This window comes from Eleginops maclovinus, chromosome 8, assembly GCF_036324505.1.
Source record: "Eleginops maclovinus isolate JMC-PN-2008 ecotype Puerto Natales chromosome 8, JC_Emac_rtc_rv5, whole genome shotgun sequence".
NCBI classification, from domain to species: Eukaryota; Metazoa; Chordata; class Actinopteri; order Perciformes; family Eleginopidae; genus Eleginops; species Eleginops maclovinus.
The window spans coordinates 15,804,147-15,827,840 of NC_086356.1; the positions used below are offsets into that span (position 1 = coordinate 15,804,147).

The 23,694-nt window shown below is 41.2% G+C and overlaps 4 protein-coding genes across 6 annotated transcripts in view; 2 read left to right on the forward strand and 2 right to left on the reverse strand.

Annotated features, from left to right (window-relative positions):
* cwc27 (CWC27 spliceosome associated cyclophilin) overlaps positions 1-5,534 on the reverse strand; it is a 30,678-nt gene extending 25,144 nt beyond the window's left edge. Inside the window, exons 1-10 of the mRNA XM_063890254.1 lie at positions 5,283-5,534; positions 5,006-5,102; positions 4,752-4,864; positions 4,413-4,556; positions 4,129-4,227; positions 3,930-4,033; positions 3,018-3,087; positions 2,398-2,477; positions 2,276-2,312; positions 2,011-2,180 (exon numbers count right to left, since the gene is read on the reverse strand). Of these exons, the coding sequence (XP_063746324.1) occupies positions 2,011-2,180; positions 2,276-2,312; positions 2,398-2,477; positions 3,018-3,087; positions 3,930-4,033; positions 4,129-4,227; positions 4,413-4,556; positions 4,752-4,864; positions 5,006-5,102; positions 5,283-5,324 (956 nt within the window). The 5' untranslated portion in view covers positions 5,325-5,534. The remainder of the gene's footprint in view (positions 1-2,010; positions 2,181-2,275; positions 2,313-2,397; positions 2,478-3,017; positions 3,088-3,929; positions 4,034-4,128; positions 4,228-4,412; positions 4,557-4,751; positions 4,865-5,005; positions 5,103-5,282) is intronic.
* Positions 5,535-5,876: 342 nt separating this feature from the next.
* On the forward strand, positions 5,877-10,807 carry ppwd1 (peptidylprolyl isomerase domain and WD repeat containing 1). The gene is made up of 11 exons (XM_063889526.1): positions 5,877-6,167; positions 6,284-6,386; positions 6,847-6,950; positions 7,076-7,196; positions 7,304-7,751; positions 7,834-8,024; positions 8,600-8,789; positions 8,875-9,056; positions 9,145-9,226; positions 9,308-9,490; positions 10,586-10,807. Exons 1-11 carry the CDS (start codon positions 6,035-6,037, stop codon positions 10,727-10,729), a joined length of 1,881 nt encoding a protein of 626 aa, XP_063745596.1. The 5' UTR covers positions 5,877-6,034; the 3' UTR covers positions 10,730-10,807.
* Positions 10,808-10,866: 59 nt separating this feature from the next.
* On the reverse strand, positions 10,867-16,774 carry trim23 (tripartite motif containing 23). Of its 2 annotated transcripts, none has more exons than XM_063889529.1 (11): positions 16,643-16,774; positions 15,617-15,779; positions 15,065-15,186; positions 14,696-14,974; positions 14,425-14,607; positions 13,964-14,179; positions 13,566-13,700; positions 13,340-13,469; positions 13,145-13,255; positions 12,830-12,954; positions 10,867-12,428 (listed from the first exon to the last, which is right to left on the reverse strand). In XM_063889529.1, the coding sequence occupies exons 1-11, from the start codon at positions 16,739-16,741 to the stop codon at positions 12,249-12,251; spliced, it is 1,743 nt and encodes a 580-aa protein (XP_063745599.1). In that variant the 5' UTR covers positions 16,742-16,774; the 3' UTR covers positions 10,867-12,248. The 2 variants fall into 2 exon arrangements, with proteins under 2 accessions (XP_063745599.1, XP_063745598.1); XM_063889528.1 differs by having other exon boundaries at positions 10,867-12,443.
* Positions 16,775-17,325: 551 nt separating this feature from the next.
* On the forward strand, positions 17,326-21,686 carry mzt2b (mitotic spindle organizing protein 2B). 2 transcript variants are annotated; one of them, XM_063888816.1, is made up of 4 exons: positions 17,326-17,469; positions 17,659-17,851; positions 18,478-18,641; positions 20,731-21,686. In XM_063888816.1, the coding sequence occupies exons 2-4, from the start codon at positions 17,685-17,687 to the stop codon at positions 20,877-20,879; spliced, it is 480 nt and encodes a 159-aa protein (XP_063744886.1). In that variant the 5' UTR covers positions 17,326-17,469; positions 17,659-17,684; the 3' UTR covers positions 20,880-21,686. The 2 variants fall into 2 exon arrangements, with proteins under 2 accessions (XP_063744886.1, XP_063744887.1); XM_063888817.1 differs by having other exon boundaries at positions 20,734-21,686.
* The last annotated feature ends 2,008 nt before the right edge of the window (positions 21,687-23,694 follow it).

Here is a 23,694-nt window from a genome sequence, read left to right on the forward strand (position 1 = left end):
ATCATTGTTGTAAATGTCCCTTCTTACTGAGGCCTTATATACTGCAGACACAGTTCCTTCGAACACTGTTTATCTGAGTGTTAAATGCAAAGTAAACTCAATCAGACGGAATTGAGAACAGTGGCTGATTTTAACATCCTCTCCTCTTTTTCCCAGGTGACTAGATACTAGTAGGTGTTCCTCGTTGCGCACAGAGCGGCTCACAGCTCAAAGCAAAGCAACTGTGGGAGAGCGAGGCTGCAACAATGCCCCCTTTGTCCCGGGCTAACACTGTACCTACCAGCCTGCTCTTTGATTCCCTGCCAAGACAAACCACTGTGTTGGGTTACAGTTCTTGTAGCAAAACAATCTGCGCTTGTGTTTAATATACTACAGTCTGCCTGCATTGGGCTGGCTGTCAGTCAGGACACACACACACACACACACACACACACACACACACACACACACACACACACACACACACACACACACACACACACACACACACACACACACACACACACACACACACACACACACACACACACACACACACACACACACACACACACACACACACACACACACACACACACACACACACACACACACACACACACACACACACACACGACTGGGGGCCCTGCTCCTTATCCCATTAGCACTAATGAGAGAAGGGGTATGTTGATTATGCTTGTTGAGCGCTACCTGTTAAGAGGATATGGAGCAGAGATAACTGGCCGGCATCAAAGAGGGATGAAAGATAAATGACTTTCTCCTTTCTACTCAGGTCATTTTCAGACTAATGTTGTCTCACACACCATCACCTTCCACTCTCACCTTGACTTCACTCACACTGCTGGCTCACACAGACGCACTGTTTGCTTCTACTTCAGCACAGTAAGTAATTTGGTTTGAGTGCCAACATTCCTGTTTCAAATCGCAGGTCCACTGATGTTGTTCCAGTGAGTGTGAGTGTGTGTGTTAATGTGTGAAAGTAAGTGTGTAGAAACAGAGCTGGTAGATACGAGCATGTTAATGATACCAGGATACGAGAGAAATGGGGAGAGACTGGAGCTACAGTTCTGAAACCTCAATATCTCTATTATTAAATGCTGCTCAAATTGAAGTGCTGCAATAAATTAGATAAGTACCAAGAAGCAGAAACAGGACTTATTTGGGGAATGATATTTTTTAAACCTTTTTAAAAAGGGAGACTCCGCCCACTTTACTCATGGGTGAGTTTACTCATCAAGCAAGAATCATGCATAACATTATCAGCCAGCATTAAAAACTGGAGGTTTGAAAGAAGTGGTCATTTAAACGTGTTATTAAAAATGCATTTAAATTTCGAAGGGGTATGGAGTACCTGCTGCTTCTGGAGCTCAACCCATATTAGGAACTAAAAGGCAGGATACTTTGTCTATGCTTTGACATTCCTTTTCCCCTACTAAAGTCCCCCAACTTGAAAGTGCCATTCTAAATGAATGAAGTATCCCTTTAACATGACATCACAAATGTATGCTATTGATAATACTTGGGAACTTACGGTGGGATTCAGTATCAGAAATGTCTTTTTGAAGGAAAACATTTTTGAACAACAACAGTATAGTGCTTTTTGAAATCTAATCAGAGAAACAGAAGTATTTGCTGTTGCAGAAAAAACACTCAATAATGCTTCTTAGTTTGTAGGATTGTATTTGTTCATTTGGTACTGATACTTTAACTCAGGGTTTGTACATTTTTAAAAATGAAGCCCTGACTCCCTTTGTGCATTTACTAAATTCAGCGTGTCCAGTTTGGATGGTCTCTTCTCATCTTACTGTACTCTTGAAACAGGAGGGTTGCTTGTCATTCCTTTCCCTGTATAACGCAGTTCAACAGCTCCCCCATGATGTTGTTACGCTTCATTACAAGTAGAACAACTACACAATCAAAAAGCTTGCAGACTATTTATTAAACAAACCTGCCATCTGTTGGATACAGATTATATGTTAACTCACTCGGATCAGAATCATGCAGACTTACCTGCGATTGGGCTTTTTCCCTCGCTCCTCGTCATCTGCCGCTTTCTCTTCGCTTTTTAATTTCTTTAGCTTGTTGCTGATGATTTCTCTCATCTTCTGCCTCTCATCGGAGTCATACTCTTCGTCTGAATCCATGTCATCTTCGACATCACCATCGGCCATATCGTGTGTCTGACAGACAGAACACAAAGACATTTAAAATCAGTGAACATAAACTCTGGGAACCTTGTTTTGGGGCAAAGGAGATTTTACAGTGTTCGAGTTACCTCAGCCGTTTCTCCTGAGGTGCGCTTCTTTTTTTTCCTTCAAAAAAGTAAAAAGGACAAGGATTACAATTGTAGGAGAAAGTGCTTAATGTATAATTATAAGTATTATTCATTGCACACACTTATCAACAGCAGGAACAGAGCTCAGTCTGGGATCATCTTTCAGAAGGTCATGGCTGCTCTTGCTTTTTCCCTTTAGTGTCTGAAGAAACACAAACAATAGTAGGATAAAGACTTAGTTTTCTCCCCTTTTGCATTATTCAAAACAGTCTCAACTTCTGAATCTTCCATTTCATTTGAATAGAAAAAACCCAAAATATATTTTTAAACATTTTAGTGGCCCACACACACTTACTTTTTTTCCTAAAGTGTAAACGATTTAAATGTCTAAGATAGACATGGATTACAGATCTAGTCATGTTACAACCATTAAATCGTTGAAGTCAAGACTACAGGGTTTTTTCTGGTCATTGTATGAAATAGAACATGCTTTGGCAATGACACTCCCTATAGATGTGAGTGTGTCTGACTGGCAGAGTCAATGGCAGATGTGGTCAATTTTAATGGTTTGTCAAACCGTGAATAAACATGAACATTAAATAATTTCCCATATGGGATAAATGAAGCATCCATCCATCAACCCACCCATCTACCTATCCATCCATTCGTGATGAAAATATGAAAATCATTTCACAGCCATTTAATTGGCAGCAAGTCGGCAACTAGTTCTGTGCTTCAGTACCTGGCTCACTTGATTCACCATCTCCTCTTCCTCTTCAGCTTCCTCTCCAAATGATAGCAGACTGAAGTTCCTACAAACAAAAAAACACAGTCGGCATAAATAACAACAACACATGCAGCCAAAATTGAGGGTAAGCCATCCATCTTCTCCCGCTTTTTCGTCAGGGTCGCGGAGGTAACAGCTCCAGCAGAGAGCCCCAAACTTCTCTTTCCCTGGCCACATCAACCAGCTCTGACTGGGGGATTCCAAGACGCTCCCAGGCCAGCGAAGAGATATAATCCCTCCACCTGGTCCTAGGTCTACCCCTCGGTCTCTTCCCAGCTGGACGTGCCTGGAACACCTCCCTAGGGAGGCGCCCAGGTGGCATTCTAACTAGGTGCCCGAACCACCTTAACTGGCTCCTTTCAACACGAAGGAGCAGCGGTTCTACTCCGAGTCCTTCCCGGATGACTGAACTTCTCCCCTTATCCCTAAGGGGGATGCCAGCCACCCTGCGGAGAAATCCCATTTCGGCCGCTTGTATCTGCGATCTCGTTCTTTCGGTCATGACCGATCCTTCATGACCATAGGTGAGGGTAGGAACGAAAATGGCCCGGTAGACAGAGAGCTTTGCCTTCTGGCTCAGCTCTCTTTTCGTCACAACGGTGCGGTAAAGCGACTGCAGTACCGCTCCCGCTGCTCCGACCCATCTCACGCTCCATTGTTCCCTCACTCGAGAACAAGACCCCGAGATACTTGAACTCCTTCACTTAAGCATTGCAACAAAATGACGCTAAAAATTCCCTGTAACAAAAGATGGAGCCAGGAGCAAAGAAAAACAACTGTTTTCATATATTATTATATCTGTTTAAGTCTGATGTAATGTTTCTGATGTAGATACACTTAGTGAGACAGATGAAGTTCATCACTCACTTTGTGGCTTTTGACTGAGATTTCTTTGCCTCCTCTTTATCTTTGTCCTTCTTGGATTTCCTTGTTTCCCGAGGTATAATGTCATCAAAAGGAGAGTGAAGGACCTAGAAGAACAAAACGTTTTTTACATCAGTATGTAAATAAAAGACATGATAAAGCTGTCCAGCAAATAAAAAAAGTAATTGAAGAAAAAAAACACCTCAGCAATCTTTATTTTGTGGGGATTCAAAGGTCTTTCGTCAGCGTCACATTCAACTTCTGCCAATCTGAGCATGTTGTACACCGTGTCTCCTGTGACCTGCAGTGGGCATTGTTGGGAAAAAACATGAGGTTGAGTACTCAATAACATACGCAGTTTGGTAAATAATGCTGATCTGGGTCAGTGTATGTGGCAGGCATTGCACACAGTCAGTAATGTGGCCCAGTACACACATTAATTCACAGGAAATATTTATATAAACTCCTACAGTTATTCAGATTCACCTTGCCGAATATGGTGTGTTTATTGTTGAGTTCATCTGCACGTCCCAAGGTGAAGAAGAACTGACTGCCATTATCATGTGGGCCAGCATTTGCCATGGCAACCAAACCTCTCCGATTGAAGCGCAACCTGGAGTGAAATTCGTCCTAAAAATGTAAAAAAGACACAGGTATTCAAAAGGGTGTGTGATTTCAAACTCAGCTCAATCCTTAAATGTTTGACTTTGCATAGGAGTTAGTACTGTAGGTTAACATGACCTTAGAGTGATTTGTACTTTATTCATTCTGTTGGTTTTAACATCGGATACATTGAATAATCAAAAAGTAGTGCAGAAGTCTTACCCTGAATGGTCGACCATAGACAGACTCTCCACCTGTCCCTGTTCCAGTGGGATCTCCACCCTGGACAATGAACTCACGTACCACTCTGTGAAACATTGTGCCATCATAGTAACCTAGATGGGACATACAAGACAATTAGATAACCCTTCAGTTTGCAGGTTTGGGAGACTAGTGTTGCTGTAATGACTGGTCTTGTTGTTTTAGCGAGTTCTGCATTATCTTAAAGAGTATTTTAGCTAGCTTTGAGATCTTACCTTCCATGCACAGTTGCACAAAGTTCCTGCATGCTTTAGGAGCCTCCTTGGACCACAACTCAATGTCAATGTCGCCTGCTGTGGTCTTCAACAGGACCTAAAGAAGCGTCACAGAGTGGAAGCATTCAAAATAAGAAATGATAACTATCTTCTCGCTGAATTGTGCAACGTAGATAAACACCATCAATGTTATACAGTTTAAAAGTAAATTATATAGTGATAGATCGTGTTCGAAACGCACATAGAGGAGTCATATTCAAGTTAAAATTGCGCTCACCTTTCCATTTGATGGTGGTTCTTGGATGTAAATATTGCTCATTCTGCCGCCGAGCTTTGCAGTCAAAAGAAGAAAATTGTCTTATTTTGGACCTTTTAATTCTTAATTTATAGCAAAGTGTATTATAACCCGAAGGATTAAGTTTGTTAAGATATCTTACTAAGTATTATATATTACAAATATTATACTTCAGTCACTACAGCCATGTTTGCCACACTTATTGTGCTTGTTGTTTACTTCGGTGTATGTGGGGGGGTTCTCTATAAAGTACTTTTATATATTTCGTTACATTTATAAATATTACCTTCAAATCAGTGAATTTACATTGATATCAGTTTAAGTGAGGAATACATTCTCCGGAATATCTATCAGAAATGCGCTAGATCCCAAACAATCACTAATAATTATTCAACCATCCCCAAGAAAAAATACATTTGGTTTAACCCAAGTGTTCCATAAAAATGCACCCTCGGAAACAATTAGTTCCTCTAGTTCCAGTAGTACCTTACTGGTATAAATTGTTGAATATTTCAATTTGAGAAATGACCATGATATTATTTCCAAAAACACAGAAAACAAAAAGTAATCATAATACTACTATACCTTTTTTTGTACCTATAAAATGAATGATGTTGTATTATTATTTTAATCAAATACTGCATGATATGAACTAGTAATAGAACATTCAGTAATCTACGCTCCGACCGGAAGTGCCGTAACAACGAAAGGACAACGCGGAAGATTTGGCAGCGATGGCGGAGGCAGAAAACAATGTGGAGCTCAAACGAAAAGCAGAAGACGTTCAGGATGAAAAGGGGGATGCAGAAGAAGAGGAATGGGTTGGACCCATGCCAAGCGAAGCCTCCCAGCCTAAGAAAAGAAAAGGTGTGTTTCTGGCAGTTAGAGACATTTTATTCATTTGTAGCTCCTGCTAAACAATGCTAACCATGCTAACTAAACTCCCGCTAACTCTTGTGTGTTTGTTTTGTTTATTCCCTCAGTACTGGAATATGAGCGTGTTTACCTGGACAACCTGCCCTCTGCTGCAATGTATGAACGGAGCTACATGCACAGAGACGTTATCACACAGATAGTTTGTACCAAGTAAGTGAATTCCCAACAAACTTAACTATTAAATTACACACACCCTATTTGATCCATATGGGACACCTTACTTATTAGTGCATTATTTCCACAGACACTATTTTGAAGAGTAATTATCATGCACAACTGATAAAGGAGATTTGCAAAGTACTATTGATTATGCTGCTGTCTATCTTTCAGTTACAGTTGAAATGGTGTGGCTCAATTATCAATGTAAATTATTGATAGCATTGACTTTGTGCTAATCACGTGCAAGCATTCATGATTCATTGTAAAATAACGTAATGAAATGGTGACAAAAGACTGTGCCATGTTCAATATGTTTCCAACTTTTATTCAGTGTGTTATAAGATGTGAATGCCTGTTTGTGATGTGAAAGCCTTTTGCCGGCAGGTATGACTTTATTTCTGATTTGGCCCCCTGTGTTTGCTTCTAATGAAACAACATATTTCATTTTCAGGACAGACTTCATTATCACCGCCAGCCAGGATGGCCATGTCAAGTTTTGGAAGAAGAAGGAAGATGAGGGAATAGAGTTTGTCAAGCACTTCCGAAGCAATCTCGGTATGATTTTAATATATTTCTTCTGTTTGATTATTTTTTTGAAAAACATATGATTGCTTCCCTTCAATATATTTTAGTGTTTGCATTTTGCGTTGTATACATTGTTTTTGTTTATGTTTTTGCAGGTGTGATTGAAAGCATTGCAGTCAGTTCAGAAGGGGCTCTTCTCTGTACTGTCGGTGATGATCAGGCCATGAAAGTATTTGATGTGGTCAACTTTGACATGATCAATATGCTGAAGTTGGGGTAGGTTAATGTACTTTATGTGTGCATGTTAAGGAATGAAATGTTTACTAAGATGCTGGACACTTTTCCCCCCATTGTAACATGACCTTTTTCCTTCCTCTGTGAAGCTTTCACCCAGGCCAGTCAGAGTGGGTGTACAATCCTGGAGATGCCATTTCCACGGTGGCCTGCTCGGAAAAATCCACAGGGAAGATTTTCGTCTATGACGGAAGGGGAAGCAACGAGCCCCTTCACATCTTTGACAAGATGCACTCCTCCCCACTGTCCCAAATTCGCCTTAATCCAAAATTTAGAGTCATCGTCTCTGCTGACAAAGCAGGAATGTTGGAGTATTGGACTGGCCTTCGAAATGAGTTCAAATTCCCCAAATATGTGCATTGGGAATACAAAACAGACACAGACTTGTATGAATTTGCAAAAAATAAAACCTACCCCACCAGCCTTACATTTTCTCCTGACGGGAAGAAAATGGCCACCATTGCCACTGACAGGAAAGTCCGTATCTTCCGCTTCCTGACAGGAAAACTGATGAGAGTGTTTGATGAGTCTTTATCTGTAAGTACTTGCATGTCGCTCAGCTTCCAATTTTATTGATGTGTCTAATTCACATGCTTATCACAGCTGCTTCATGTGTTAGATGTTCACAGAGCTGCAGCAGATGAGGCAGCAGCTTCCTGACATGGAGTTCGGGAGGCGGATGGCTGTGGAGAGAGAACTGGAGAAGGTGGACGGGATCCGGCTGACAAACATCATCTTTGATGAGACCGGCCACTTTGTGCTCTACGGCACCATGCTGGGCATCAAAGTCATCAATGTGGAAACCAACAGGTGCGTTCATATAAGGGCCAATTTCAATTTCATTAATTTAATGCCATTAAAGCCACTTTCCTTCTGGACAAAAACCCATGCACAAATATCTGTTGTTTAGCTGGAATTTTTTCCCAAGGGTAAAACAAACGTGGCAATACGCTCAAGTTTTGATTGGCTTTAGCCTGATGACAAGTTATGGAAATGAAGTTTTGCTTATTTTTTGGCTCGATGCTATGTCAAATGTTGTAGTAAATGCATGATAAATACAATTAATAGGGTTATTTTTATTATTGTGATTTATAAATGTACAAAGCATTCAAATCATATGCTCTCCTTAAGGCCACCAAACTCCAGTCAGACAACAATAGTTTTATGTTCCCGATCATCATAAAACACACTTCATTTTGTTTCTACTGATACACCCAGAGTGATTTTTAAAAGAGACTCAAATTAATTTAAGCTGGATTTCTTAGTTTAAAAAGAACCTGCATATACTTCTTTTGGTGGAAAGAGTTACCAATTGATTTTGGTGATGGTCGGTTGATTAAACCTTGATGTCAGCTATTGAGATAAATGATGATTTTGTTCCTCAGATGTGTGAGGATCCTCGGGAAGCTGGAGAATGTCCGTGTGGTGCAGCTGAGTCTGTTCCAGGGGGTCGCGAAAGCCATGCATGTGGCCCCCACTGTGGAGATGAAAGCATGTGACAACCCCGCCTTAGATAACACAGAGCCAGACCCCACCATATTCTGTACTGCATTCAAGAAGAACCGCTTCTACATGGTGAGAGAAGTTCCCATTCAAATCTAAAATGATACAGCGACATATTTAGTTCAACTCTATGTCTGAATACATTTGTTGCCTTCAGTTCTCAAAGAGAGAACCAGAGGATACAAAGAGTGCTGACTCGGACAGAGACATCTTCAACGAGAAGCCCTCAAAGGAGGAAGTGATGGCTGCCACTCAGGCGGAGGGCCCCAAGAGAGTGTCCGACAGCGCCATCATCCACACCACCATGGGAGACATCCACATCAAGCTGTTCCCCGTAGAGTATGTTTCCCCTTCTTTCAGGTCCTTGTTCAGACATCTCTTTACACCTAACAAGATATTAACAGTACTTTGTCTTTATTTTTCCTAGATGCCCCAAAACGGTGGAGAACTTCTGTGTGCACAGCAGGAACAGCTACTACAACGGACATATATTCCACAGAGTAATCAAGGTGAGTTTTCTTCTGTGCTGGTAAGACCTCATCAGTTATCGGACTGAGCTGCGTCTGAATCTGTGGCTTTGCTGTGTGCAGGGTTTTATGATCCAGACAGGAGACCCCACAGGCACAGGCATGGGAGGAGAGAGCATCTGGGGGGGAGAGTTTGAGGACGAGTTCCACGCCACTCTGAGACATGACCGCCCATACACACTCAGTATGGCAAATGGGGGCCCGGGGACCAACGGCTCTCAGTTCTTCATCACTGTTGTACCAACGGTAAGTCTAGTTTTCAGTACAGTCTTCTTGTAAAAGTTGGTGTCACGTTTGGATAGACAAGCCAGTTGTCTGAAAAATCTGACATGCAATGGATTCACATTATCACATCTGACATGAAGCCATCAGTTTGCATAAAGCTTACGGCAGACCAAGATTAAAAACGCACAGAGAGCATTTCTCTTTCTGCCTTTTCAAGAGCGATTAAAGATAGATAACAAGATTGATATACTCTTGTACTGTTAATATGAAGCAGCAGCTTATTAAGTCTAGAAATGAGGAAACTGCAAGCTTAGCTCTGTGGGAAAGTTAAAAAAACATGTTGAACAATGTCTGTAATTATCTCCTATGTCCAAATAAAATCTGTACGATAGAGACACTGAGAGAGACCATTTTAAGTTGTGGATGAAATTACTTTAATGTCAGACTAGTATATTAAAAAAGTGTGCATTAGAAACCTTTCTTTCATGTCAACCTCTTACTGTTTTGGTCTATCAAAACACTTATCATAAAAAGAGTACTAATAGAAATCTTTTGTTTTACAGTAATGCATCCAACATAAAGTTGACAGAAGGACCTGAAGCTTTGACAAACCCAAGAGGGGAATGAGGAATTAAACTAGCCATCAATGTTTGGCCGTTGCGAGACTCTTTAAATGGGCTAGAATTTAATCACTTCTAAGCTTCGTAGTATTCCACTGAATAAATGATTAGACTGAGAAGGGAAGTTTATTCAGTGTGCTGATAGTGATTAGCCGGGCTGAGCTTCTATCCTGCTGTCAACAGTCATTAACACTTCAACAGAGTTTCAAACTCATCAGCGATGCAGCACAAAGTACAGAGAGCACATGACTTGGACCTGGATATTATTGTTCTCCAACTCTGCCTTGTTCTCCAGCCGTGCCATCAGCCTCTCACTGGCACCTCATGCCAAATATTGTGCAAGCATTTCCATTTTCTTTAAAGGCCTTGCATTTCCAAAAAGAGATGTGACTGACACTTACTCAGGGAAACATACGACATTAACAGATGTGTAAAGCCATTGGCGTCCCTGAAGATGTAATGTTAAATGTATAATGTGCTGGTTTTTTTCCCTCAGCCTTGGCTAGACAACAAGCATACCGTGTTCGGAAGATGCACGAAGGGCATGGAAGCCGTCCAGAGGATCTCCAATGTCAAAATCAACCCCAAGACCGACAAACCGTATGAAGACATCAGCATAATCAACATCACTGTGAAGTGATCGTGTGTCTTAATCATGTCCTGTACAGTGATGTTTTGTTTTTTACCAGAAAGATATTAAAGAATGCTTTGAAACAGACAGTAATAATGGTTTTTTAGTTGGTATTAGCTCAAAAAAGAAGTTTCAAACCAGACAAATAAGGTCAATTAGTTTATTTAACAGCAACACATTATGAATAACTTACAAAAGCCATTATCAAGTCCACTGTAACAAAGGTTTGATGCGCATTGTGCTTCTATGTTCAAAAACAAACGGAAATGTTTTCACAAACTGCGGAAAGGCTTTTTTTAAACACGTGCATTTTTTTAATTAGTATTTTTATACATAGATACATGTACACATTACATAGCAATGAAAAAAGATTAAATCGAAGTCCAATGATAGGTCCTTAATACCAAGTGTCAGTGTTAGGCTTCACATGTATTACTGAAGGCTGCTGAATAAAAGGTGTACCATCTCCACACTAAACAGGACTTATGAGGTGTTGAAATACCTTTTTTTTTTGTAGTTCGATTAAAACTCAAGAGTCTACAAAACGGCAGATGGTTATTTTGCGTCCAAATAAAGTAGTGAGGCAGCAAACGTGCATTCAACACATTCTGGGTGCGAGACCCCACACAACGGAGGCAGAATCGGGGCATAAAAACTGAGTTTCTCACTAAAGCCTTATATCAAAGTAACATTCCCGCTCATAAATAAGTTCAGTAAACCGTTTGTTCTGTAACAGAAAATAAGAACAGCTGTGGCATTAAATAGGTTCTAACAGTACACTTAAAAAAAAACCACAAAGACCCCATGAAACATCAACTGCTATTGCTAACATAATATGTCAAGGCAAAGTGAGAAAAGAGCCAAACTCTAAATATTTGACCAGTTTGAAGCCACTAGAAGTCATTGAGGACATGTCTATCCCATCTTACCTGCAAATAAACTGAATGTAGCTAAAAAGGTATTTCTCAGGAGTATATGACGCGTTGTCCGAGTATACTGAATCAACAGAAGGTATACGATCACTACAAACAGACTACTCTGCATTTAGTCAGGTTTACTGTCACATTAGAGGTGGTTATGATGAACAGCGTTAGGTAGAAAACACAGGTAGAGTTCACTGTCAGGGCACAAGGAGCATTATTACCACTGGACTAAAATCAGCTAGCTATAGGTGCCAGATTAACAGCTCAGTATTAGAAAAGAAGTTGGAACAAAGAAACCGTAAGCAATGTGCTAGACCGTGTGAGCTGCCTTAGAGAAGAAGCATGATGGGGGTTTTAATTCAGGTTTTGGGGGAATGTGAGTTTATTTCTCAGGGTTTTGTAGTTTCCATGTTCTGATTCAGTGAAGCGAGAGAAAGTATTTACATCTTTATTTTCTTTGCCCACATTTGTGCACAAAGAGGGAAAGATGAGGGGGCTTAAAGCCGCAGTCTGAGGAGTTAATATTAGGAAATGAGCAAAGGCTGGGGGAGTTGGGTTCAGTTGTTAGGGGAGAGTCAGTTCAGGCCAGAGTAGATGTTTTATATTTAGGCGACGTCCAGGACCCCAGCAGCCACCAGCTGTCTGGAGAGCCAGTCCAGCCCCTCGTGGAGACCCATCCCGCTGCGGGCGTCGCAGCCCTGGATGTGCCAGCTCCTCCCACAGCACAGCTTGTGGAGGCTCAGCAGCTCCGTCATCTCCTCCACTGACACCACCCCGGGAACGTCCTGCAGACATGCAAACTGATCATCAACTCTGTCTGAGCTAAGACAAGGTTATTCTCAGCAGAATCAGCTTTATTGGCAGAGTATCTGTGCACACAAAAGGAATAGGACTCCAGTTTTTCACCGCTCAATGTACTTAAACAGAAATAAATATAGGATAAGAATAAGGTCAACAGTGCTGGACAAATAAATGTTAGGAATAGACAGCATTTAGGTACACAAAAGTTTTTGAAATTAAAAGTATATATATAAAAAGCACCGGTGACTAACAACCCAAATGTAGATAAAGACATTCTGTATGCTGTAAACTATATAAGTAAAGCAAATATTTACAAAAAATACGAGATATCCGAAATATGGGAAAACTGTATGGTGTAAAAACAACATTATTTTGATTCCGTTACCTGTTTGTTTGCAAAGATGAGCAACAAGGCATCTCTCAGCTCCTTCTCCGTCAGTAGTTTAGCCAACTCGCTGTGAGCCTCCATCAGTCTGTCCCTGTGGCAGCTGTCAATCACAAACACCACCGCTGCACAGAGAAGCAAAGCACAAAAGGGATTAGGTGAGAAATAAAAACATGTGCAAACTGTACTGCATATGTGCATCAAATACATATTGAAATGTGTTACCCTGAGATATAAAAGCTGTACATTAACATGTCGGTGTGACATTTAGACCACCTTAAACAGTATATCCAAAGTAAAGAGCACAAACACTACCTTGAGTGTTCAGATAATAGTGTTTCCACAGCGGTCTGAGCTTATGTTTTCCACCTACGTCCCAGATGGTGAATTTCAAGTTCTTATATTCCACCGTCTCTACATTGAAACCTTTGAAAATATGGAAAAGAAGCGTTATTGAGAGCAAAATCGTTGTGTTTATATAGATTCATTGCATACTTTAGATGCATTTACCAATGGTGGGGATGGGTTGCATGAACTCATCTTGTTTCAGCTTGAACAGGATTGTGGTTTTTCCAGCTCCGTCTAGCCCAAGGGTTACAACACGGATCTCCATCTTGGGGCCGATGTGGACCCGGTTGTCCTGAAAACACAAGATATTGAAACAAAGCCAAAATCGAATCTATTAGTGAAAGAATTGTTGGCTACAGGAAACACAATCCTCGGGGTCATTGTGTACCTTGGTGAAGGTGACGGGGATGCCAGCATCCAGCTGAATGTGATCTGCGAGCTCTGTGAACTGATGCTGCTGCTTCTGAAGCGTCTCCAGCAAACAGTTGATCTCCTGCTTAGAGAGCACCACTCTGCAGTCGTCCTACAGAAGGAGAGAAGCAACATATATCAGAGCTATTACCATATATATCAGATAATAGAGGCTTTAAAAGGGTAACTGGATGGGGTCCTGTAGGGTTATTTTCTGTAATGTTGTCATACACTTAATCTGAGCCTGTCAGTGTCTCTCGCTCAATATTGGAATACTTGTTGTTCCTATTAGTTAATCAGATAAATCAACATGGGAAAGTTACCCTTTCATCCGTATGCATTTATGTATTGTGGTGCGTTTGTGGTGTCTCCTACCTGCTGCAGTGTTTTCTCGCAGTGCAGGCAGGCGGTGGAGACCTGAGACAGCAGGATGGTCATGTCCTCCTGCTGCTGCCTCAGCCAGATCAGCCTCTCCCTGACGTGAGCGTCCACCACGCTCAGCGCCATCTCCTCCTGCCGGCACAGAGTCTCGTGGAGGTCTGCGAAGTAAGCCCGGACACAAGACCGCGCACTCTCCGCTGTGCCGGGGACCTGACGGAGACAGGAAGTCTAGTTTATTTATAAAGCACATTTCTTACAACAAAGGTAGAATCAATGTTTCAAAATGAAAGAAAGTAAGCTAAGATGATACATTACAATAAAAGTTAAGCCAATAATTAATTAATATTCATTTTAAATAGGGAATAATAGTTTAGATTCTTAAATTAAAGTTGTACCCGCTAACCACACACTTTCAATCTAACTAAAAGCTTGAGATTTTTTATTTAAATCCTTACATGTTCAGTGTGCGCCATGCCTATTCCGTCCTCTACTATCTGCTCTCCGCCCTCTATTTGCTGCACGATTCCCACCAGCTTCCTCGAGTACTCGGACACTTCATCTGTGAAGGTGCGGATGCAGTGGGCCATGTCCAAAATGGATGCACGGATCTGATTCGCTTCAGTCTCAAGAACAGCGTGCTGAAAAGAGAGATAGGGAACACATGAGCATGCCTCTCTAGATGAGGATATCTAACAGGAGTTAAACTATGAGTTATTTTTGACCTACCTTGTGTCCCTGGTGCTTGCCGTACTCCTTACACACACAGCACATGAGGGGCCCGGACTGACAGGCCTCCTCCAGGCAGACAAACTCGATGGCGTGGACCTGATGCTGCGGGCACAGGGTCTTCTCGTGAGGCTTGTCAGCCAGCGGCACCCGGCGGTGTTTGGCCAGCGTTCGGGTAGAGTGGGTGTGCTGGGAGCACTCGGCACACAGGTGGGTGGCACACACAGTGCAGTACATAGAGGCTGTGTGGCTCTCGTCCTCATCACACCGGATTATACACTAGTATAGAAGTATAGAAGAACTGTTAGCGAAAGGTGCAGTAGTTGTGATAGTGATCTATATATGTATCTGATTTATGGGTTTTCTTACTTCTCCCATGCCTTTCAGAACATCCTCTGCCATTCCTGACTGGTTGGAGGCTCCATTCTGGAGACGCTCCAAGAGCTCGAGCAAAGCAAAGTTCTTCTTCAGACCCCAAACTCCAGAGTCACCTAAACAGATGTGGAGAAAAAAGAGAAACTTAAAGACAAAATAAAAGAAATAGGTCAAGAGTTTTACTTTCAAAACAGAGAAAACAGTCTAAATAAACAGTGACATAATGAGTTCCTTATAGTCTCCTGTATCAATTCATGTGAATGCAACAATTTTGTAGCCGTTATATTGTCCAACCTATATTAAACATTTGACCGATCCATGAACACATGTGTACACAAGTACTATGAATAAATATGGGCTTTTATGGCTTGATGTCCATGCGTATTGCAGTGTACAGGCTCATGATTATGAGTTATTATTTCTAAGCAATGACTGGCCAAGATAATTGGAAACATAAAATACCTAAAAACCTACAAAAGTCAGACAGGAGTTGAATATTTGAATATTTGAATTTGTAGCCGTAGTAACAGAAATCCCCTTACTCACCCAGCTCAGTGACCTGTCTGTCGAAGGGGCAGCGGACCGCTCTGCCATGCAGGGGCAGCCGGGTTAGGCAATCATGGCAAACTGTGTGACCGCAGAGCAACAGACGAGGGACCTTGTCCCCCTGCAGAGAGAAGACATCCTCACACACACCACACTCCAGCACCTGTAGATGAGAGAAAACACTTATTGATTAACATCTAGACAACCTTGTCTGTGACAGTCATTGCTGCAGATAAATACAGAGGAAAGATAAATCGGGAAGTTGGGACTGATTTTACAAGTTATCACCTATGTGTATGCAGATTGATGCACAACAACTGAAAATAAACGAGTCATATCTTAAGAGTTTTTGAATATGTGTGTGAGATTCATGCTGCTCCACTCATAGCAATTATATCTGTGATCTCTAAACAAATGTGATTGTGACTACTAAGATCTGCTAAGCAATTTTGAGAGTAACAGGTTTTATCTTGCAGGGATCAAACAACTGTTTTGACAACCGGCCAAATGGCGTGTGAAATATTACCAGCAACTCAATAGATTACTTTTATTTGGCATGTGAGTTAAGCAAATGTAACAACCCCTTGCATATTTTACCAGGATTTGTCAGGGGCTTATTTTGTGCCCAGCTTGCATTAACACTGTGCACTTTGAAAATATATAACGTTACTGAGCTATGCTGCCACACAGAGGAGCTGCAGTCCACCTCTGTGGCACACTCAGCTATGACGCCAGCTAGCAATGGTAAACTGCTAGCATACTGCAAACACAAACATCAGGCTGGGATTTTGCACGAATATTGTCAAGTCGATTATAAAACAAACAAGCAATAACGTTCTTTTCATACGGCGTTTCCACGTGGCCCTGTTTGAATATAGCCGATTGTTTGGCATCAACTGTCACCAACGCCAACGCAGCACCCAAAATCAGAATCCATGAAGACGAAATGACATCGTGCAAACTAACGAAACAACACGATCACTTCGACAATAATAGGGCTGTGTATTTTAGTGATATTATAACAACCTTGACGTTGCCTCCGTGAGCCCCCCTCCCGTGTCTGATGCAGGGCTCCATTGTCGCTAGGGTGCCCTGCTTGTTTATTCCTGCTGCAGCAGCGGCCATTCTTGGACGACAGCGCAGAGGACTGAGCAGGTGCGAGAGGAGAATCCTCCAAGTACTTCCGGTTTCGTTCGGTAGACGTTCTTTCGTCTTGTGTGTTTTGTGTATTAATTATTTCTCAAACAACAACAACAACAACAACAACAACAACAACAGTGCAACATACATTGGAGGCGTCCACAATCTGCCTTCATAACTCCATAGAATGCACCCGTTTGCACTCACACATTTATTTATTATTACAACAAATTGTATTTTATTCCCAGACAGTATTTAATTTTACATCCTTTTTTTTAATCTCATCTTTTTGTCTTTCACATGCACATACTTTACTGCTCCTGCAATAATTGCACATTAGTCACTTGCAAAACTCTCTTGCACAATTGTATTTCTATTCTGTTTATTACTGCACCATTTCTTTTCTTTGAAGCGCTACTTTTATTTATTTACTTGACTCAGTGTTTACAAAATGATAATACTTAGTAATTTGTCTGACCTGACAAATTGAAGCTGAAAAATCTATATTAAAACAGGATACTCATTAAATATCTGAAGGACTGAAGTTATTTTTAAGCACATCAATAATGGCAAAGCAGTTTATGACGACACTGGTTGTCTTATATTGATGACGTATTATTGACGGGACTCGCCTGGAACTAGCAAGAGGGACAGTTTTAGCTAACGGTTCTATACTCTTACTAAACTGTCAACTAATAACTGTTTGTTTAACGGTAAGTATTTGTAATTGTTATGAAATTGTAGTTTTTTGTCACGTGTTTGCTATATTTGAAGAGGAGTATGAAATAAAGTAGTTCCTCCATTTATTCATTAAGGGCGGGTAACTGTAGAAACATTACAGCACTATTGATCCAGTGTCTTTAAACATAATTTCCCCTTATTTATCCTCTCTTGTCTTTCAGATCCTCGTCCCCACACGGTATCAGTGATGTCTCAACAGACGGTCCCCTCCGCCCCGGACTCCCCCGCGCTGCTGGTCACCATCAACGTGCAGAAATATGCTATCAAGAAGAAGAAGGTCCTCAGTGCTGAGGAGGCTGAGCTGTTCGAGCTGACCCAGGCTGCAGGGATCACTATGGACCAGGAGGTCTTCAAGTAAGTGTAATAACAGGTGGGAAGTAACTAAGTACATGTACTTTACATTTTGAGGTACTTGTACTTTACCTTAGTATTTCCTTTTAATGCTAATTTATACTTCTACTCCACTACATGTAAGAGAGACATAATGTAATTTTACTCTACTATATTTATGAAACAACTCTACCTACTTTGAACAAAAATGCATCTCTAAAAATGAACTCTATAAGTCACAAAAGAGTCAAATTATTTAAATATTTTACAAAAACTCAATCAGAACTTTGTTTGTCTACAACAATAAAATACTACTTGATGCAACAATATTATCTAGAATTAAAATGATCTATGTCACATATATAAATATAGTTATATACACACATAAAGGGCATTTTTCTGCACAATGCTTACTTTTACTTGTTATACTTTAAGTGCATTTAGCTGATAAAACCTTTGTAGGTAACATTATGAATGCAGGACTTAAATACGACTTTTATGTATTTTGACAATGTGTAATGGGGCTTTTACTCAAGTAAAGCATCACAATACTTCTTCCACCACTGAATAGAAATCAGTAGAAAAAGTGACTGTAATGCATATGGACTCAAAAAAATTCTGATTTTAGATTTTTACTCCCTCACCCCTAGGATCATAGTGGATCTGCTAAAGATGAATGTGGCTCCTCAAGCAGTCTTCCAGACTCTGAAGGCGATGTGTGCAGGTCAGAGGGTCGCTGAGAGCTGCGGTGTTGGGGAATCATCAACTGCCCCCCACACCACCAGCATCACCACAGCACCGACTGAGGCCAGAGGTTAATGTCTGCAACACACACAATGAATACTTTATCAGAAGTTCGTCACAGCTGACAATAAATAATAATAATAATAATAATAATAATAATAATGATGATTAGTGGTCACAACAGCTAGAGAAACAACCCAGAAAACCAAAACCAAAATTACATTTTTGAATTGCATTGGTAGAGGTATTCTATAGGCACAGTTTAATTGCTGTAAAACCTCTCGCGCATCATTTTGAAAGTGTAATCTATAAGTTAGGTTATTGATTGTCAAGATAAGTATATATAATGTGTGGTTTAGGAGTACTAGTTCCTGCTTACTCTCTTCACATGTCAACCAAAATGGAGTACAACCATTATTCAAGTTATTAGGTATAGGCTTTACATTTTTCTGCAGTGATAATGGAAATGTCTGCATTGAAAGATAGAAAAGTTACTGTTCTAGTAGTCAGCAGAGCACTGTGAAAGTTAAAACATTTTCTTTTATTTGGCACAATAACTTTCTTGCAAGTCACCTTTTACTGTTAAATGCCTCTTCGTATATCCTAGTTGGCTGTTACAAAATCACAGGTTTTGGTTAGAAGCTGTGACAAACAGACAAAAAGGAATACACCTATTGACACCAGTAGATTTTGTGTTGTATGGATCCCTTTATTCAGAGAGAAATAGTTCAAGGTCTGCATAGCTCAGGCTCACAGCTTTTCATAACAAAGTGTACAATGTTTTCTGACTGACTTTAACTTTCAGTCGCTTTTGTAATTCTTCTTGTGATCTGTGCTTCTCCCAGCCCTTTTAAACATGTAACCTATTCACATTCCTTCTCTTAAGTACTGCACACACTGTAGTAGTGACTCATTCCTGCACTCTGCATCACCTAATCCCCCTCACTCACTAAACTCCCTCTTCAGTCAGTTAAAGGTGAACTGAAGAACGACGATATAAAGTAGATCAAAAATAAGTCTTCACTGTGTGCATGTCACGGGGCTCTCTAACTTATTTTTCTATCATTTTTGAATTGTGTTTTTCTGTGCCTGATGTTTACTGAAGAAGAGGACTCTTTGGTCTCTGGAAAGAGCCCTAAGCCTCCTGCAGCCCCCCCCTCAGCGTCTGGCCCCAGAGCCACAAGGGTCAGCACTAAGATTGTGGTCTACGGCCCCCAAGACGCTAACGCTCCTCACTCTCAAGGTCCCCTCTGCTGCACTCTGTCCTACACCCCCATCTGTCCACTTGCCTGCCTATGTTACTATCATTAGTGTACCGCATGTTTCTTCACTCTGTGGAGCAGCATCACAACAACATGCTCTGCTCTACTCACTTCATGATGCCGAAAGGACTGTGTGTGTGCGTGCGTGTACATGCAGAGTAGTTTACAGTGGATCTTTTCACAGCACAATATATATATTTTTTTTTATGTTATTTTTTTGGGGGCTTTTTGCCTTTAATTGGATAGGACAGTGGAGAGTGACAGGAAAGTGGGAGAGAAAGTCGGGGTGGGATCCGGAAAGGACCATGGGTCGGGAATCGAACCCGGGTCGCCGGCGTGCGGTGCAGGTGCCCCAGCCAGTTGCGCCAAGGCTGGGGCCTGCACAATATATTTTTAATTGGAGTTTTAGTGGCTAGAAAGTAAAGTTTGTTTTTCCCAGTCTCCTATTGAAATGTCATTCTTTATTTTTTTACCAGTTGACATGCAGCTTTTATCTACATATTAGTTTTGTCAAAGGGGATAATATACCAGGACTTCTTGACTTTACATAACGCTCGTGGCAGTGGTCCATGAATTAGAGGTGAGGTGAGCAAGGGTGTGTTTTGTTATTTATTTGTAGTGTGGCCTTCATCTCTTGAAACAACCTGAATTATCATAGTTTGTTGTTGCCAAAAGCCTTTTATCCCTTTTTCCCCAGCTTTAATCAAGTGTGCAGTGCTATAAACTGTATTTAAAAGAAGGGTAATTGTGTCCATAAAAAATGTCATGCGTTTGTATCTTTTTCATCTCATTGCCCTTATCCATTTTTCATGTTCTTGGAGCACGTGAAGCTACAACCACCACAACTACACGTTGTTCTGCCTCTTTAACCTGCTGTGTTTTCTGACTTTGTGTCAGCAGTGCGCAGTAAGGCTGCAGCGAGCCACAGTGAGAAGAGCCGAGAGGCCTCCAGCCAGCGGGTGCAGCGGCAGCCCAGCGCCACCAGAGGGCCGAAGACGAAGAGCTCCGGCAGCAGCAGCTCCTCCTCACAGATAAACTCCACATGAGCCTCAGTTCAACATGAGACCGTTTGTAAATAAGTAGTTTTCTGTACAATTAACTTATCTTTATGTTTTACAGAGTGATGTTTTTTAAAGGGTTGTTTCTCCCAAATGACAAAATGAACAGATATTGGATCCTTGGTTTCAAGATAACGGTTGGCCCATCATTACATGGGAGTTGAATTAATTTTTGTTGCTGCTGATAACTGTATTTATTCACACTCATATTTTCACAGTATTTTAGCCTTTACTTGTTAACGTTTTGGCTAATTGGCACAGTTAAAAGTATGCTGAATCATTAATTAGCAGTTGCTATTTAGAGTGTAGTCATGGGCATAAAGAAAACTATCACTGGATTACTTTAAACTGAAAATATTCCAAGGCAAGTTCAGGAGTTATAAAGCTAATTTCAGTCACACAGGAAACAAAAGTGAATCAAGTCTGTGTGTAACAAGTATGACTTTTTTTAAATCTCAGTTCCAATGAAAACTATTTACAATGAGCTAGAAATTGTAAAACCTTGGGAAATTAAATAAAGTCAGCTGACTAGATAGAGTTTACTAGAGAGTACTTTTTGTTTGTATTTTGGGTAAAGCAATCCTTTAAAACTATGTAAGGTAGTCCTCATGTCTCCTCATCTTTTGTTCTGGCAGGTGTTACAGTGAGGAGAGCCTTTTGTTGCAATGTAACTTTTAAGAGTCTGACAGAAAAAACAAAGAAATATTTGAGTGTTTCTACTCAACTGGAAATGTCTATATTCAATGTTCAACTTTTTTATAAAATGAATAATCTTTAATAAATCCATAATCCACATTCCTATCAGATTTGACCAATCTCTTGCATACTTAGCCATCTACATACTTGGAGCACTCGAGTCCTAGATTTGGACTCGAGTGCTGATTTCGGGACTTGTGGCTTGACTCGGACTCTTGCATTCTGACGCACTCTGACTCTGACTCCCACTTGCGCACTGATGGACTCGGACTTGAACACAGACTCGCACATTGATAATTGGACTTGGGAAACTTTTGTCTTGAATCCAGATGTACTTTGCCCCAGGCGTGTGCAGCTGCAAGGTAAGTTACCCTACTATGCACCCCCCCCCCGCTATACCCAGTCTAAAGATGTGCAGTCACCCAATCTTCGTGGTTGACTCAGACTGAGACTCGAGCACAGGTAATGATGACTCGGATTTGACTCGGATGCTTCTTGAGTGACTTGGACTCTGACTCGAAGAGTAGGGTCTCGAGAGTGACTTGGACTCGAGAATTGGTGACTGGACTACAACACTAGCTATCCATCAATCAAACTTGACCTGTTTTTTATCTGATATCTCATATCTATGACCATTATTGTATTATTTTGAAGGCTTTTAATGATTTTTTGCCGTTATAATTTTATATGGTGATGATTTTATTGTATTTCAAACTAAAATCTTGATTTTCTCATCTCTTGCACAGAGAATCTTGACACGCGTTACACTCTGCGATCAATAGACACTACAACTGCAAAAGGCACAGAAAGGCTGACTTCTTTCTCTCTTGGCTGGTCAGGAATACAGTTACCTGCCCAGACCACAGGGAGTGTAGTGCTGGTCTGTCTTCTTTCTTTTGGCTCTGAATGAGTACAGCTGTTCTGTCTCTCTCTTACTGAATGGTTGAAAATACAGTCAGAGCCTTGAGGGAATCAGGTAACTGAGCTAGAGATGAGTCGCATTTGTAAGAATTACTTTCAAGAATGCTCTCCGCTTTTGATCTTGCTCTAACTGTGATGTTCTAATTGATTTTTATTCTTTTCTGTTCCATGATTGTAAGAAGGGGATGATATATTTAATATTTTTTAGTTTGAAATGTGCCTCTATGGGTCTGAAGAGTTTTCTGCTCCGTCACATGGGGGCAGTAGAAGCACATTGCAAGCAGTTTTGTCCCACAGTTGCACCCAAATCTTTTCTCCAACCTTTTCCCCTTGCTATGAATGAAAGTGAGTCTGAAATGAATGCATTGTGTGTGTGTTCGAAACAAAGCATCATTTCATTCACAAACGGACTGAGAGTTTACCTCACAGGTGATGCAAACGGAGACGGCGTGGGTGGATGCTGTGGATGTGGCAGGCTGCAGGGCTTTATAGCTGCAGGTCTTTTATGTGGCCGTTTGTCCTGTTTATGTGTTCCTGCCTCTGCTCTGCGCTCTGCATTGATGGCAGCGTGCCTGTAATTGATGGCACCTTATTGCTGTGGTGTAGCAGGTTTAATGGGGCTTGACAGAGCAAGAGAAAGCAGCATGCAACCAGGGAGGGAACTTAACCCTTTCGCTCACACCCCACCCTCCATCCGAGTCTCCCCCTGCCACCCACGCCTGTTTTTCCTGGTGTTTGCCTCCTCCTCCCCCTGCACATCAGTGCATGCAAACACAAATGAGAATACAAATAGGGCCCTCGGTGATTAGCTTGTTTACGATTCCTACTGTTATCAGTGGTCATGGTAATGGCAGCTTGGTTCATGATCAAGGAAGCCCAGACACCCCTCTGACTGCACTTCCGAAAATAAATACTCGCCAGCTGTTGGTGCTCTCCCCTGTTTTGCTTGGAGGAACCTAAATGTGTTTGACAAAGGTAAACGGCTGGGAATTTATTTACAAACTCGCAGACTGTAGTTCCTGGTCGTTCCTAAAGGGGTCAGTGTGGATCTGAGCTAACCAACGTGGCTTTCCACTACTGTGCATTTTCCAAAGGCATCCACTCCAGCGTTTTGGATGTGTTTATTTTGTTATGAGGGAATTTCATGGCTAGTGCAGACTCCTCCATTAAAAAGGGAGTGTTATCC